The sequence below is a fragment of the Leptodactylus fuscus genome, chromosome 3 (assembly GCF_031893055.1).
Source record: "Leptodactylus fuscus isolate aLepFus1 chromosome 3, aLepFus1.hap2, whole genome shotgun sequence".
NCBI lineage: Eukaryota > Metazoa > Chordata > Amphibia > Anura > Leptodactylidae > Leptodactylus > Leptodactylus fuscus.
This window is the reverse complement of record NC_134267.1, coordinates 95,865,380-95,883,164: the sequence shown is the minus strand read 5'-3', so window position 1 is coordinate 95,883,164 and position 17,785 is coordinate 95,865,380. Positions and strand designations below refer to the sequence as shown.

At 44.3% G+C, this 17,785-nt stretch overlaps 1 protein-coding gene across 8 annotated transcripts in view; it reads right to left on the bottom strand.

The window, feature by feature from the left end:
• The window catches only part of LAMA2 (laminin subunit alpha 2), a 593,715-nt gene that overhangs the window by 180,405 nt on the left and 395,525 nt on the right, over nucleotides 1–17,785 (bottom strand). For all 8 annotated transcript variants that reach the window (XM_075268017.1, XM_075268020.1, XM_075268018.1 and 5 more), the window contains 3 exons: nucleotides 12,936–13,053; nucleotides 11,103–11,237; nucleotides 7,240–7,364 (listed from right to left, as the gene is read on the bottom strand). In XM_075268017.1, coding sequence (XP_075124118.1) covers nucleotides 7,240–7,364; nucleotides 11,103–11,237; nucleotides 12,936–13,053 — 378 coding nt within the window. The remainder of the gene's footprint in view (nucleotides 1–7,239; nucleotides 7,365–11,102; nucleotides 11,238–12,935; nucleotides 13,054–17,785) is intronic.

Here is a 17,785-nt window from a genome sequence, read left to right as displayed (position 1 = left end):
AAAAGGAAGTTGTCATCATCTTTACAAAACTGTTTGGGTGGAGGTGTCCAGTGTTGAACCTCCACAGTGTGATCAACATTATAGAATTGACAATGTCAAAGTGCTAGTCTGATTATATTAAAGGGGTTGTCCATTTTTTTTAGAAATAGTATACAACCAATTGATCACACAGTATCTGTAATCAGCAAAGGTATCCATCAGTATGTGTTCAATGTCGCTACAATGACTCAATACAAGTAAAACAAACCATTGAATTGTTATCACTCAGATCAATGGGCTGTATGTGTAAAACATGGAGTCCTCTCCTCTGACTTATAAATGTTGGTTTTAAATGGGTGATTTCCAACTGTATACATTCAAAATTCACTAAAAGGGTATTGTGTTTTTTTTTAAAGGGATTCTATCATTGTAATTGTATTTTTCCTGCCTACTACGTCGGAATAGCCTTAAGAAGGCTATTCTTCTTCTACCTTTAGATGTCTTCTCTGGGCCGCCATTCGGTAGAAATCCTGGTTTTCGTCGGTATGCAAATGAGTTCTCTCGCAACACTTGGGCGGGCCTCAGCACTCAAACAGCACTGGGGGCGTCCCCAATGCTGCAAGAGAACTCTCCAGTACTGCCTCCATCTTCGTCTGGAATAGCATCTCTTTGCGTCTTCTTCCAGCCCTGGGTTCAAACTGCATGCCCGCTGCGCTGGCCACAAGAAAATGGCCGCTTACACTTAATGTGTAAGCGGCCATTTTCTTGTGGCAGTCGGGCATGGGCAGTCGGCTTTGCCCGAGGCCTAGAAGTTTTAACCGAGCTCCGGAAGAAGACGCGAAGAGAGGACGTTCCAGGCAAAGATGGAGGCGGCGCTGGAGAGTCTGGGGTGCCTCCAGTGCTGCGAGAAAACTCATTTGCATACCGACAAAAAACGGGATTTCTACAGAATGGCGACACAGAGAAGACATCTAAAGGTAAGAGAAGAATAGCCTTTCTTAAAATTATTCCGGCGTGGTAGGCAGAAAAAATAAAATTTTAATGATAGAATCCATTTAAACATACAACCTTTAAAGGTTCTACATTATACGTATGGTTCCTAACATTTACAGATACTTCTATATAAGAACATAATACAGAAAAGGAAATCCACCCATACAAGAAACTGCTTGTATAAAAGTTGACTATAGATCTGCAACCTAAAGAATTCTCCTAGCTACTAAATGGAAATATTCTCTTGATTATATTGCTAAGCAGGCAGTGTGGTCTATCCCAAAATTGATAAAATGCTGTCATAAGTAATTTTAATCTGTTCCTAAAAAGATCCATCAGGCGCTCTGCAAAAACGTTGTCTGTGACGGAAAGCTACTCAGTGCTTCCCAGGCCTTCCCCCTGTACTGGTACAGTCGGCTCTGCACATTTACTAACATCCAAATGAAATCAATAGAGCCTGAATAGGTAATAAAATTACTACTTTGCAAAAATGTAAACAAATTGATCTACAACTCTCAAACTCATTATCCAACACATTCTGAACTCCGTAAAAATAGATCCAAAGCTTATAACCATATTTGAAGTGCTGAGTGCACAGGAACAAAACACTTCTGAAACTGATAGCTCAAATATAATTTGCTTAGGGAAAAGTTTACAACGGAAAATAAATAAGATTATGTTTGTGTACCGTAAAGATTATGCCGGTCTTCTGATTAAGTGACTGCTTATGCATTCTGTGCAGTCTATAGCTTATATGATTATGTTTTCCCCATTATAACATCGACCAACAGTATTTTAGAACAAGCAAAAAATCTGATGCCTTGCATTGTTTCATATTTATTAATATAACAATGGCCGATATGAATTGAAGTGAAAATGAGCCTAAGATGAAATTGGCATATATATATATATATATATATATATATATATATATATATATATATATATATATAATGCCAACACTTCTGCAATGCAACTGGGGCAGCAGGGGAAGCATGCCTGGGGCCATCTAACAAGCCCAAGTCACAGTTTTACCCACCATCACAGTCTATCAACTACACACTTCCTACACTCAAAAATAAACTCTATCAAAGTTTTCCGGGAAAATACCCGGAAACCTTCTTTCTTCCCCAATTGGATGGACAGAAACCCAAATTCAAGCTAAAGAAACATTAACAAACACCCCTTTAAATCACGTTGCCCATGACAACCACAAATGGAATAGGCAATGGGAAATCCAACAGTACCCACCCTTAACTGTCATTGTGGATGTGTGTGTGTGTGTGTGTGTGTGTGTGTGTGTGTGTGTGTGTGTGTGTGTGTGTGTGTGTGTGTGTGTGTGTGTGTGTGTGTGTGTGTGTGTGTGTGATGTGGTAAGACCTTCCAAAATTCACTTTTATGACCCTTAACATGAGCCCTTCAAAATTAAGTTACAGGCCCTTAAGCTGAGCTACAAGCAGAGATTGAGGCCCTTTAGGTGACTTCAGCCTGTTACCTGCAGAGTTTTAGGCCCTTAGAGTGAGCAGAGCCTTGCACTATCAGAGTTTTGGGCCCTTGTAGTAAGTAGAGCCTTGCCCCGGCAGTGTTTTTGGCCCTTGGAGTGAGTTGAGCCTCTAACCAGCAGAGTGGAGGGAATCAGGGTGGATTGAGACTCTAACCAGCAGAGTTGGGGGGGAATCAGGGTAGATTGAGACTCTAACCAGCAGAGTTGGGGGGAATCAGGGTGGATTGAGACTCTAATCAGCAGAGTTGGGGGGAATCAGGGTGGATTGAGACTCTAACCAACAGAGTTGGGGGGAATCAGGGTGGATTGAAACTCTAACCAGCAGAGTTGGGGGGAATCAAGGTGGATTGAGACTCTAACCAGCAGACTTGGGGGGAATCAAGGTGGATTGAGACTCTAACCAGCAGAGTTGGGGGGAATCAGGGTGGATTGAGACTCTAACCAGCAGAGTTGGGGGGAATCAGGGTGGATTGAGACTCTAACCAGCAGAGTTGGGGGGAATCAGGGTGGAATGAGCCTAGTAGGAGCACAATTGTGCAATGCTGACGGTGGAGGAGTATGAGGAGGAGGAGGAATTGTAGAGAGTGAGCACACACATGAAACTTCATGACGGGGTGCTTGACACCGGTGGACATGAAAATGATGGGTCTATCCAGTGGCTGTTCATTTTTATCAGCGTCAGCCGGTCAGCACTGTCAGCTCACAGCCGACTGCACTTATCCGTAATTATGCCAACAGCTGCGCTGAAGACCCTTTCCGAAAGCACGCTGGTGACAGGGCAGGAAAGGACCTCCAATGCATACAGTGCAAGTTCCAGCCACAAATCCAACTTGGAGACCCAATAAGTATAGGGCGCAGAGGGATTGGACAGGACAGGGCTGGTGTCGGCCAGGTACTCCCGGAACATGCGCCTATACTTGTCCCTCCTGGTGACACTAGGCCCCTCAGTGGCGGTAGTTTGGCTACGGGGTGCCATTAACGTGTCCCAGACCTTGGAGAGTGTGCCCCTGCCGGGTGTGGACCGGATGACAGTTGTTCGCCTGTTGGAGGAACTCTCTTGTGTGCCGCCAACGAGAGTTCATGGAAACATCTCCATAATATTCTGCACCAGTTGCTTGTCGCAATCACTGATGTGACTGGCCCTCCCCTCTACCGGAATAAAATATCAAACAGGTTTGCAAAAATCCAGTAGTCGTTGCTCTCCAGGATTTTGACAATGAGTTTGTCAGTTGAAAAGCACTCCAACATGTATTCAGCCATGTGTGCCAGAGTGTTACTTGGCATCACTTGGCTGCCCCCACTGGTATGGTCACTCTCCATTTCCTCCTCTTCCTCCTCCATTTCGCCCCAACTGCGCTGCAGCAATGGGACGCAATGAACTTCCCCGCTAGCTTCCTGTGTGACAATGAGATCTGCCACTTCGTCATCCTCCTCCTCCTCCCTCAATATACGCTGCGAAGTTGACAGGAGTGTGCCCTGAATATCCTGCTGGGATGGTTGTGCTCCAATGCCCGACTCCTCAGCATCCAATGCGTTATCCCTGATGGCGATGAGGGATTCTTGCATCACACACAGGAGCGGGACATTCACGAGTGCGTCGTCACAGCTTACCTTCATGGTTGACTCCTCAAAGACACGCAAGATCTCGCATAAGTCTGCCATCCATGTCCAGTCATGGTGCAGAAACTGCGGGAGCCGACTCTGAGGAACCCTTGGGTTTTGGAGATGGTACTCCATCAAGGGTCTCTGCTGCTCACATACTCTGCTCAACATGTGGTATGTCGAGTTCCAGCGTGTTGGAACGTCACAAATCAGCCGGTGTTCTGGCAGATGGTGGTGTTGCTGGAGGCTTCAGAGGCTAGCAGCGGCTACTGTAGACTTGCGAAAGTGGGCACACAAGCGCCGCACTTTCACCAGTAGCTCGGTTACATTTGGGTACATTTTTAAAAAACATTGCACAACTAAATTGAACACGTGGGCCAGGCATGGAACGTGTTGGAGGTTGTCAAGCTCCAGAGCCGCTACCAGGTTCCGTCCGTTATCACACACGACCATGCCTGGGCCCAGCTGCAACGACGAAAATCATGTTGCCGTCTCATCGAGGAGGGCATCCCTCACCTCGGAGGCAGTGTGCTGTCTGTCCCCCAAGTTGATGAGCTTCATCACGGCCTGCTGACGTCTCCGCATGCCAGTGCTGCAGCGTTTCCAGCAGGTAGCTGGGGTCGATGTGATGGTGGAGGCGGAGGAGGAGGAGGGGTGGGGGTGGTGGTACAGAGCCCCTTCCAGGAATGTTGGGCGGGGAAATGAGGTAAACCGCCCCAGATTGTGATCCGGTCCCAGCCTCAACTACATTCACCTAGTGTGCCATCAGTGAAATGTAGCGTCCCTGTCCGCATGCACTTGTCCACGCGTCAGTGGTCAAGTGGACCTTTGTGCAAATCGCGCAACTTAGGTCCGCCCGCCTGATGTTGTGACTCATGCTGATGCTAGGCAGGGACGGCACAGCGGGAGAAGTAGTGACGGCTAGGGATGGCATAGCGAGGTGCCGCACTTGCCATCAGGTCATGGAAGGCCTGAGTTTCCACAAGCTGTAACGGCAACATCTTCTGGGCCAGGAGTTTGAAGATGTGCGTTTTTAAGGCTTGTGAATGGGGTGGGTAGCGCTGTATTTTTGCCTGTCTGAGAGATGGTGGGTTGCTGTGAAGTGGCGCATGATGGTACAGGAGAAGTAGCTAAGGCAGGAGAAGGAGCTAAGGGGGCAGGAAAAGGGGAGGATGAGGGAGGATGAGGGAGAAGTCTCCAAAGTGGTGGAGGCAGATGTGGAGGTTTCCTTGCTGGTGGTCTGGACTGCAGCGCCAGCACTGGCAACAGTGGGAGAGGCAGTGACGGAAACGCTGGATGACGATCGTCCTGCATTTGCTCTCTGCCACTGAGCCCAGTGCTTGCCTTCCAAATGACGGCGTATGCCAGTGGTTGTAAGGTTGCTCTTTTCAGAGCCCCTACACACTTTCGAGTTGCAGAGTGTGCAAACCGCAGTATATTTGTCCAGCGCACATACATTAAAAAAATTCCACTCCACCGAAGACTGTGGGAGTTTTTCTAGGCTGGCTACAAGAGGGAACATTTTGGGCCCTGCTGGCTGTGGCCTGGCTTCGGTGAAGCAGCTGTCCTCTGCCTCTGGACATGCCTCTACCTCTAGCCACCCTCTTTAGTGCTGCACTTCCCTCCACATCTACACTGCTCTCCCTGCTTGACATCTGCCCTGTTCAACTCGGGTCAGTGTCCTCGTCGTCCACCACTTCCTCTTCCAATTCCTCTGATGGCTCCTCCTCTTGCACACCGCACATGGCAACAGGCTGCCCTGATGGCAACTGTGTCTCGTCATCGTCGTCATTGAGAGCCGATTTCTGGTCAACAACAACAACAGGAGATAATGGATGCTCCAGTGTTTGTGCATCAGAACACAGCAACTCATCTGTTACCTCTGGTGATTCAGGACGTGGTGGGACAGAGAGAGGGACAGTGAATGGACCCTAAAACATCTCCTGAGAGGTGGGAAAGTGAGATTAGGTTGCTGGGAAGATTGGGCATGTTGTGAGGAAGGAGGACCAGACTGTTGGGTAGGAGGAGGAGTTGAGGTAGAGGCTGACTGGCTGGTAGAGAATGTGCTAGAAGCATTGTCCGCCAGCCATTGTAACACCTCTTCCTGGTGCTTGGGCCTGGTTAGGGTTGTACCCTGCACCCTACTTAATATGGCCATAAAGCCGGAGACTGTGGGGAAGCGCAATGCTTGCTGCCGCAGAGCAGTAGGCACAGTAGACGCTGTTGGTGGAGTGCAACCTTGCTCCACATCTGCATTTCCACATCCCCGTCCTCGTCCCCATCCCCTTGCGCTAGCCTTACGCATTTTTTGATGTATACTAATGCCCTTTTTATGGTCTATACACCCCTGAGAAAAGCTGTTTGTCACGTATATAGCAAGAAGTAACTGCGGTGAATTCCTGCTATTTTGTGGGGGACACCCCTGAGAAAAGCTGTTTGTCACGTATATAGCAAGAAGTAACTGTTGTGAATTCCTGCTATTTTGTGGGGGACACCCCTGAGAAAAGCTGTTTGTCACGTATATAGCAAGAATGGTGGGAGGGGGATACGAATTTTTACAGCGTATGCCGCGTGGTATTCGATTGGGAACGAATTCCTCAAACGGCCTGATTTTCGTTCGGATACCTATTCAATCGAACGGTGTTTGCTCATCTTTAATTATAGCCTAAAGAATAATTGGCATGCCACAGCCCCTTCATTAATATTTGGATTGGGGGGTTGCCTGTTGTTGGGAATGCACTATTGAATTGTTCTACTGTCTTTTTATGCCATTTCTACAGATCAAATTACATAGTAAAAGTTCCCATTATGTACAGTAACTGTAGACATGTTTCACACAAGAATCAGAACAACCTGAACAATCCTTTTGCTAAATGCAAATATCAGCTAATATTTCCTGAAAAGCTGCTGGACACCAAATATTTCCCTAGTGTCACTGCTGTAGGGGAATAGTGGTTTTAGATGATGACAAATGAAATGTAATGGAAATGTCATACATGCCAAGTCCTGCAGGGTTTGACCTTTCTAATAAAGGTGGGTCCTAAGGGAAGAATACACCTCTGTTATATCCATGTACTCTAGTAGGGCACACAGAATGGGGTTACTTATTGTTCTATTATGATCAGCTATTTTATTATTTTATTTGGTTTGTTTCAATTTACTTGTTGCTTGCTATATGGAGAGGACAGGCACATGGGCGGCAGTCATCTGGAAAGCCTCTGACTATTCCATAGAATCCTGGGGCACACTGTTCACAATGGTCTCCTGTAGTATTATGCTTACAGCTCTGGAAAAAATGGAGAAAATGGGAATAAATCAATATAGTTTTTTAAAATGTCTTTATCATATTAAAAATATGGTTAACAAATGAATACAATACCAGCCAGAATTTCCCACACCTGGGCTAGTTCCTCATTTTTATGCGACTTGTTCAGTCAGTAGTAGCCGAGAGAGGAATCAGCTTAGCATAAAAGGCCAGTAGGCCTAGGGCAGCCACTCATCTTCCCCCCACTACCTATGCCTCTGTGCACCATACAAGCTCATTTTCATCAAACCTATTCTATCTAAAACTTGTAAGAGTTGTAAGCAGGGCCGGCTCCAGGTTTTTATGGGCCCTTGGGCGACAGAGCCTCAGTGGGCCCCCTTGTAAAGGAGGTGGGGGAGTCGAGACACTGTGCGTTGCAGATGAAGCGAGTGATGTCATGCAGGAGTGTGGCGTCACCAACGCCATACCTCCCAATCTTTTAAAGAGCAGAAAGAGGGGCAAAATGTGCTTTTATGTTGATTCCACCCATTCTCATTCATTATGTGCTCCCACACAGTATAATCCTCCTACAGTCACCTGTAAATTATATGCCCCCCCCCTCCATCTCTCCCCCAGTTTCATATACACCCTTCCTCTGCCCCCAGTTTCATGTCCCCCCTCCATCTCTGTCCCCAGTTTCATCACGTTCTCCCCCTTCATCTGCCCAGTTTCATGTCCCCCGTCTCTGCCCCAGTGTCATGCCGTTCCCCCCCTCCCCTTCATTTGCCCCTTCAGTTTCATTGGGCCCCCTCCATCTCTGTCCCCAGTTCCATGCCGTTCTCTCCCCACCCCCTCCATCTGCCCCAGTGTCATGCTGTTCCCCCCTCCCCTTCATTTGCCCCCCAGTTTCTTTGGGCCCCCTCCATCTCTGTCCCCAGTTTCATGCCGTTCTCTCCCCACCCCCTTCATGTTCTCCAGTGTCATGCCGTTCCCCCCCCCTCCATTTGCCCCTTCAGTTTCATTGGGCCCCCTCCATCTCTGTCCCCAGTTCCATGCCGTTCTCTCCCCTCCCCCTCCATCTGCCCCAGTGTCATGCTGTTCTCCCCCTCTCCATCTGCCCCAGTGTCATGCTGTTCCCCCCTCCCCTTCATTTGCCCCCCAGTTTCTTTGGGCCCCCTCCATCTCTGTCCCCAGTTTCATGCCGTTCTCTCCCCACCCCCTTCATGTTCTCCAGTGTCATGCCGTTCCCCCCCCCTCCATTTGCCCCTTCAGTTTCATTGGGCCCCCTCCATCTCTGTCCCCAGTTCCATGCCGTTCTCTCCCCTCCCCCTCCATCTGCCCCAGTGTCATGCTGTTCTCCCCCTCTCCATCTGCCCCAGTGTCATGCTGTTCCCCCCTCCCCTTCATTTGCCCCCCAGTTTCTTTGGGCCCCCTCCATCTTTGTCCCCAGTTTCATGCCGTTCTCTCCCCACCCCCTTCATCTTCCCCAGTGTCATGCCGTTCCCCCCTCCCCTTCATTTGCCCCCCCAGTTTCATGGGCCCCCTTCATTATGTTTCACCTTAATATGTAATACAAAACAAACACTTACACTCACCTTCTATCACTCACCTTCCCTCGTTCCCCCGACGCTCCTCTTTCTCTCCCTCCAATCACATACGCGATGCAGGAGCTGTGAGATCAGCTCCTGCTTAGCTCCGGCCCGGCTTGCGTGTGTAGGCGTGACGGGCCGGAGCTTTAAAGCAGGAGCTGATCTCGCAGCTCCTGCATCGCGTATGTATTCCAGCTCATCGGCGGACGGACGCCGATGAGCTGAAATTGTGACAGGCAAGTGCCGGGGGGCCCCCAGAGGCTCTGTGGGCCCCGGCACTTGCCCGACTATGCCGTGCGCTGACGCCGGCCCTGGTTGTAAGAGTAGTAATAGTAATTATCCAAAGCAAGAAAAGTTGTCTTAGTCTACTTAGGTCAGACATCTGGCCAAACTGCGTGTGTCCAATCACCTAAATTATCCTGGGGACAGATCTTTCGGATTCAGATAAACACAATAAAGCATGATCAGCATACATAATGATTTTTTCCCACTCCACCCATGCCCAAAACCCCTTGAATCCACTTCTTGTGGGGTCCAAGAAGTGGTCGTGGCTACCAATTGGATAATCAATGGCTTCCTAGCTTCCTTTCCCTATTGCACATAAGGAATATTGCAGTACATGGCACAGAAAATTAAAAGATCCCATGGTCGATTCCCCTTGTAGGACAGTAAAAATATTTTTAAAAAGTTAAATTATTTTAAAGAAAGTATTAAAATAATAAATACATTTTAAGAATACATAATGTAAACAAACATATTAGGTATTGCCACATGCATGAAACCTGCTTTTATATATATATATATATATATATATATATATATATATACAGTATATATATATATATATATATATATATATATATATATATATATATAAATTTACTTCATGTTCTTTTAGACATATTCATCAATCCTGGTAAGCCGTATTTTATTTCACATCTCCTCCACATATCTGCCATTTCAGCATAAATGACATGGTCTAATAAATATTTTTTTTCAGCAGTGGTGGCATATTTTTTCTAATATATAAATCTCATGAATTAATTTATAAAAATATATATTTTTTACAGATGGAAGGATTTCTTATACATATATTTTTGATCATGATGTACTTTTTTATTTATATATTTGTACTTCGTTATTTGTATTTTGTTTTCCTACTATTTTTTTGCATTATATGACATGCTTTGTGTTGCATTGTGTTTTTGTACATACATGCCTATCCATTCACACAGATGTGTGTGTTTTTGCTCTTTTTTTTTCATAGCTTGGATATATACAATCCACATTACACCATGTCAAAGACATAATAGTAAATAACAGGCAGTATAATGCTCACAAATCTTGTAATCTGGATGCTAGCAGACCTTCACGTGAACGCATTGTTACAACTTTTTATCTTTCCACAAAGCCCCTTTTGTCTAAGGCCCCACGGGACATCCCGCAGCAAAAAAATCGCTGCGGGAAAAAATGTGGTGAAAACGCACCGCAGTTCTTCCCACAGCACTTTAGACGCAAAATTTGAAGAGGTTTCCTCCTTGGACTCTTTGTTACAATTATACCTATGGGGAAAGCGCCAGCTTTCCAAAACCGGGCTGGTTTTGGAAATTGGTGTGTGTCTGCACTGCGGTTTTTATCGCAAAGTGGGTATGGGATTTGCTACAATCCCATCCACTTTGCCCTTAGGGTGCCTTCACACGATGTAACGTGCCGCATGATGTGGCACGTATACGCCGTGTGAGAGTTTATGCGCCGTAAAAGCTCCCATTGATTTCAATGGCAGTTAGGATCGTATACGCCGCGTTACTTTGCGGCCATGATTTTGCGGCCGCAAAAGATCACATTTGTTCATTAAAACTTTATTATTTTACTATGGTTTTAATTTTCAGATGTAAAAGTTTATATTCTGTAGCTTAGTTTTAGGGGAATATTCACATATAGCAAATAGTTTGCAAATGTTTTTGAGACTTTTGAAAATGAATTCCATACATGTGAATGGAGCTGTTTCTGCAGCATGTTTTTAGATGAAAGTGACACCCACAGAAATTTCTGCAACAGATTTGCTGTATGTGAATATACCCTAAGCATTTTGCTTAAATTGAGTAGACATGGTTAAAGGGGTTATCTCTTGAATACATTTATAATCTGGATATCAAAACATTTATGATTAACATATTTGTAATTAGCATACCTGACAAACAGAGGTCTGTGGATCACACATATCACTGTGCTCATTGCACTGGCAGGGCACACATGTCCCGAGAGTAGGGCCAGGTCTCCTACTGGGGGTTGCAGGACCCTCTCTGTAGAATCCAGGAGCACATGACTAAAATAAAGTGAAAGTAAATATAAGTAGGTCTGCGGCTTTTACCATGTAGTACATACTAGAACTAGTGACATCATTACATTAATGTCCAGCAATAGTCCTTTATAATATTGCAATAGATAAACAGGATCAACGAGGCCACCTGAGATGAAGGCTAGCTGTGTAGGGGTAGCAGCATCAGCAATACATTATATGGAACATTATAGACATGGAAGCAGCAGTAAGGACATCATTGAGTCAGTAACAGTCAGTCTCCCCCACACACTATCAGTAATGGCAGAAATATTAATTTGTATCACCATCACTTGAGCTTGCCTTTGGTCTTTCCCAGCAGTTTTTTTCTCTTTATTATCGCCTCCCTCAGCACCCCCTTCTTCAGAGTGCCCCTGGCAGCATAGTTATCCGTATTCTACCCCCACTATTAACAGTAATATCTTCCACTGCTGACAAATAATCAATTTGGTAAAGTACGTGATTTAGAACTGGCAATACCACAAGAAATTAATGAACAAACTGCTGCCGTATAATAAATTTGGTAAACTTCACTGATCGTTCCCTATATCTGTCTATGTAAATTCATTAAATCTATCTAATCTATCCTCTTATCCTCTCTTTCTTCTATATCTTATCTGTATTAATATAACTATAACACTGTTCCTGCTGTCTGAAGTCTTCCCCTGCAAACTCTGCATTTTCTCCACAAAATGGCCCCTCTCAGTGGCATAATCATCGTGGTCGCAGGGTGTGCAACTTCAATCAGGACCGGAAGTGTTCGAGGCCTGCAGCCAGCTGGAAATGGCCTAGGCCCTGGACTACGATGACAGTATTATTAATGGAAAGGGCCCGACTGGGCCCAACTGGGCCCCTTTCCAATAATTGCCAGCCCAGGGGTGGAGTATAAAAAAAAACAAAAAAAACTTACCTGTTCTGGCTGAGCATCTTCCTGTGGTAAATGCTACTCGGCTAAAGGACCTTTGATAACGTCATGTGTGGGCAGAGTTATTCTGGATTGTACAGGACAGTGTGGTGTTACAATGGAAGAGGAATCTGCTGGGAATTTAGACTGATGGAGGGTAAGGAAGAAAGAAGAGAACATGTGTGTGAGCAAGAGGGGGACATGGGTGTGCAGGCTGTGTGTGGGCAAGAAGGGGGAATGGGGGTGCAGGGAGGTGTGTGGGGACCACCGTGAGCATACACTTCTGTGTGGGAACCACTGTGGAGCATATAATACTGTGTGGAGGCCACTGTGAGCATATATTACAGTGTGGGGCCACTGTGAGCATATAATACTTTGTTGGGACACTGTGAACATACAATACTATGTGGGGGCCACTGGTGAGCATTTAATACTGTGTGGGGGTCACGGTGTAGAATGCAATACTGTTTGGGGGCCACTGTGGAGCACATAATACCCACATCCCCTTATGAATGGCTGAGAGGCTGGTATAAGAGACTATTGGAATTCCTGCCCGATTCAAAACAGGTCAGTTCACTCAAAAAAAAAAAAAAAAAATCTGTTTCAGTTTATTTGGAGACTGAACATAGTGAATTTTGCTTTGAATTTGATTCCTTATAAACTGGTTCAGTCATCTTTAGTCATGACTTAAATGGTAGGACTAAGTACATTATTAAAGATTGTTAACATGCTGCGAATGAGAAACACATTACATAGCTCTTAGAAAAATCTGAATAAAATACCTCACATGAAAGCCCGGAGTATCCTACTGGGCATTCACATTTCTCAATCAGATTGGCTCTTGGACTCATGGTGAAAGAAGTGCCTTCTTCTGCTACTTCCAGAAATACTTCAGAAATTCTAAAGTTCACAAGAACATTGTTAATGGAAAAAAAAAAAATGTGTGTATTAAGCAAAACAAAGCACTTAAAACACTAAAACCAAACTTGAGTTGTAGTTTACAGCAAGGGATTACTCATTCTTATAATGCATGGAAAAAAACAATATGAAAGAAAGCATTTTGGCAGGAGGTTTTGCAATTTCCATGTATTACAATCAAAATACAGGAAACATTTTGACCTTTCATAATCTAATAGCTGGAAAAACAATAATGTTTTACATAACAGAAATAAAACTATTTGTATTTAGTAAAAATGAATTATTCCTCAAACAACATGCTCAAGTAAGGCTAAGGCTGGGTTCACATCTGCGCCCGCTCTCCGCCTGGGGATTCTGTTCCCCATTCCATTTGATAAATGCAAACAGTGCTTTTCTCAACACATTTTTCGCCCTTTTTAGCTGAAACCTGGCAGACCCTATTATAGTCTATGGGGGTCTGCTGGTTTCCAAAGGTAACCGCTTTTTTTATGCGAATTAGGTTTCCATTCCGGAGGTCCCTAAGTGGACTACCTGAATGTAAACGCAAACGTAGATGTGAACCTAGCCTAAGTTCACGTTAGTGCCAACTATGCACTGTTTTAGTCTGTCAGAGGACCAGAATAGAAGATAGGCTGAAATAGCAGTTACACAAAGAGCCTGGCAGGGGACAATAATAGGGTCTATCGGGGGTTCATCATTTTACAATTGAAACCGGCTGAAGAAATTGCATATCCAGGACATTGTCATCTGCTAATTTCAGGTGGACATTGTGACAGATTGTGAAGTTAGCCTAAGATACAAAAACATGCCTTTGTTTTGCTCTCCCAAGAATTAAAAATTCCTCTAATTCCTTAATTATATCTTCATTTAGTAGAGCTGTGTGACTGTCACAAATGTGACCAACCTCAATATCTGATATAATACACTCTGTATTTATTAAAAATGGCCTTTATGTTTCTATAGGTTTCTTTCTAGTGTCTTGGAATTTACATTGGATATAAATTAGAGATGAGCGAGTACTGTTCGGATCAGCCGATCCGAACAGCACGCACGCATTGAAATGAATGGACGTAGCCAGCACGCGGGGGGTTAAGCGGCCAGTTGGCGGCAAAGCGGAAGTACCAGGTGCTTCCATTCATTTCAATGCGTGCGTGCTGTTCGGATCGGCTGATCCGAACAGTACTTGCTCATCTCTAGATATAATCTTAAAGGGATTTTCTGGGTTATGAATATTGATGAATTTTCTTCAGGATAGATTATCAATATCAGATCGGCGGGGATTTGACATCCAGTACTTGCACTGATCAGTTGTTCTCATCCACCACCAATGCCTGAACTAACACAAGGAATGAAGTGTATATTTCCATTCTCTATGCAGTGGCGTAAATACTGGGATACCAGTGGTAGCGGCTGACACAGGGGCATTAGGGGTACGTCGGGCCCCTGATGCTTTATTTTTTTTGTAATAGGCTGTTACCTTCTGGAGTAGGAGCGAGGATCAGTAAGTGAACCCGAGAACCCCAACAAACACTGCTATCATTGTATTCTGAGGTCTTTTCAGACCTCAGAGTATAATGAGTGGATGCCCAGGGGAGGTGAGGGAACATAAAAAATACTGTTACTTACCTCTCCTGAGTTCCGACAGTCTTCGGGCATTTTTGGTGATGTCCCAAATGTTACGTGGGCCAGGCCAACGTCATTATGCATTATAATGCTGGCCTAGCTCACATAACGTCTGTGCCAATTTTGAAGAGGGCTGAAAGTAGTGGGGATTACGTCAGAGCCAGGGAGAGGTAAGTAACAGTGGGTTTTTTATATTTGCATCCTTCCCTGAGTCTTTGATCATTATACTCTGGGGTCTGAAATGACCCCAGAATATAATAATTGTTCATGGATGGTCCACTATGGGGCATAATACTGTGTGCAGGAGCCACTATGGGGCATAGTATTGTGTGCAGGAGCCACTATGGGGCATAATACTGTGTGCAGGAGCCACTATGGGGCATAATACTGTGTGCAGGAGCCACTATGGGGCATAGTATTGTGTGCAGGAGCCACTATGGGGCATAATACTGTGTGCAGGAGCCACTATGGGGCATAATACTGTGTGCAGGAGCCACTATGGGGCATAATACTGTGTGCAGGAGCCACTATGGGGCATAATATTGTGTGCAAGAGCCACTATGGGGCATAAAACTGTGTGCAGGGGCCACTATGGGGCATAATACTGTGTGTAGGGGCCAATATGGGGCATAATAGTGTATACAGGGGCTACTATGGGGAATAATACTGTCTTCAGGGACACTTTGGGACATTATACTGTTTGGAGGGGCCTCTATGGGACTTTACACTGTCTGGAGGCCACTTTGAGACACTATAGTATGTGTAAAAGGGGTGTTATATTGTGTGGGGGCAAAGAAAGAGGGCACTATGCCGTGGAGGGGGCAAGTGAAAAGTTTGCTGGGGGGCCTTGTCTTTGCTAGTTATACCCCTGTCTCTATGTAGTGGTGCTGAGTTACTCTCATAATCTATCCATTCTTTGTGTTAGATCCAGCACTGGCAGCTGGTTACAATGCTGGTTCTTGGACCACCACTGATCTGACATTGATTATGTATTCTGAGAATAAATCATCAATAACTGGAAAACCCCTTTAATGCTCTTGATACTTTTGTGCATTCTTTAAGCAACTCAATTTATCCTCTGCAAAAAGTGATGACTAATATTGTCCAAAACAAGAATTGCCACACAACCCTCTTAACTGACTAATTTACCTATTGCTGGCATATATATTTTTTTCCTATAAAAGACCTCTCTCTGCATGTTTCATGCAGAAACTGAGCGGAAACCACACAGACCTCATTATAGTATATTGGGTACAAGTGGTTTATTAGGTAACCGCTTTTTAATGTGTATAGGTTTCCATTCGGGGGTGTCCCCAAGTGGACTCTCCAAACGGAAACTGGAATGCTGATGTGAACCGGGCCTTAGGCTTACACTTATTAATATCATGCTGACTTCTGAGTTGAGATGGCTTATGATGGTAATTCCTTACTCCACATGCCCATATGTCCAGTAAGCTAGAATTATAAATGAAAGTCAAACCAGGGCTTGCATCACCATGAGACAGACCTGGGCAATCTCATGGCCCACTATGCCTCTGGGGAGTTTTGTGACAATTGAATAAATGTCCTCTACAATTGCCAATCTAAGCGTAAATCAGACATAGGGGACCACCATAATTTCTGTATGTATGGCAAATATCAATGGATGGTCCACTATGGGGCGTAATACTGTGTTCAGGAGCCACTATGGGGCATTCAGTGCAATAAAACTATTATCTAGCCTTTTTTTTTATTATTATCTAGCTTTTTGTGATGTCAAGGGACCTTTGGAACCAAGCCACAGTTATTGAGCCATCTTCAGAAGACTTATCTATTATATTACTTTATTTTACTTGGTGAAAACAAAGTATTAAAGTGTATACATTGTGCTAATCTTATTGTTTTATCTAAACTGTTGTCACACATGATAAAATATACTTGAAGTGTAGAAGAAAACTTATTAGATTAATGGTAAGTGCTAAATGACATTTTCCCATTGTATGGTCTGAACTCCGATGGTTATCACTGCTTATTCTAAGTAAGTAAAGTCAGGGGAATATTTCCAAGACTTGAAAGTTCACTCGAAAAAGAATAGAAATAGCCACATAAACATAGTCTTTGTTTGCAATCTCTTTGTATCTTCCTTTAGTGCACATACCACGAGGATTTCTGAGCTTTGGGGTTGATCGATACAAACTACAGAAATTGAGTGAACATGTCAAGGACAGTAGGACAATGGAGAATATTAGAAGAAAGAAACCGGGGAATAGGGGAAATAATGGTTGAACAGTCATTAACATGGACGCTTGATATTTATCAGTTTCCTATTCTCTCGAGGTGCCTTTGATTGGTCAGACATTGTATCCACTTCTTAAGATACTGCTCAATAATTGACCTGGCACCAGAGCGTTTTCATTTCTTAGACACCTTCCAATCCAGATGGGAGAAATGCTTAAAGATAAAGCTTCACATATAAATATTTATTCAGAACAGTGCAGCAGTTTTCAGAAACAAGTCTCTGTGCATTTAATGAAAAATCTCTTTCCATCATCTTCAGGACCTAGAAAATAGTTTGTGTACAGCAGACTATTTACAACCAGAGATGCAAATTTACATAATAATAAACTTTGGGAGCACAGAGCTACTTGTTGCTTGTCTGAGAGGCTTTCTGAAAGCAAGTAACAACTTGCAAGCTGCACGGCTCAAGTCTTCGGGGATTCAACCTAACTAGTTCCCAATCACTGCTTGAGATTTTTAAATAATATGGAGTAAAATGAAGAGCATATTTGCCATCCAGGCTGATGTAATTTATTATCGCTTTATGTACGCCTCAAAAACAATGCACAGTCTTGGAATTATATTGAGACACAAAATAAGAATGATAGATAGGATGAAAAGCGCAATCCTTGTATGAATACATAAATCACTGGCATGTTTATGGCTGGAAAAAGTGTATTTCTGCTAGTCTGTGATTAATATAACATTTGTGCTGATTTATTCTTTTGTGTGATGCATTTTATGAGTTTGTGCGGCTTGTTCGGTGAAATCCTTCTAATTTATCCAAAAATCACCACTCCCTTGTGTCACTTGTGTCGCTTAATATTCATTATTT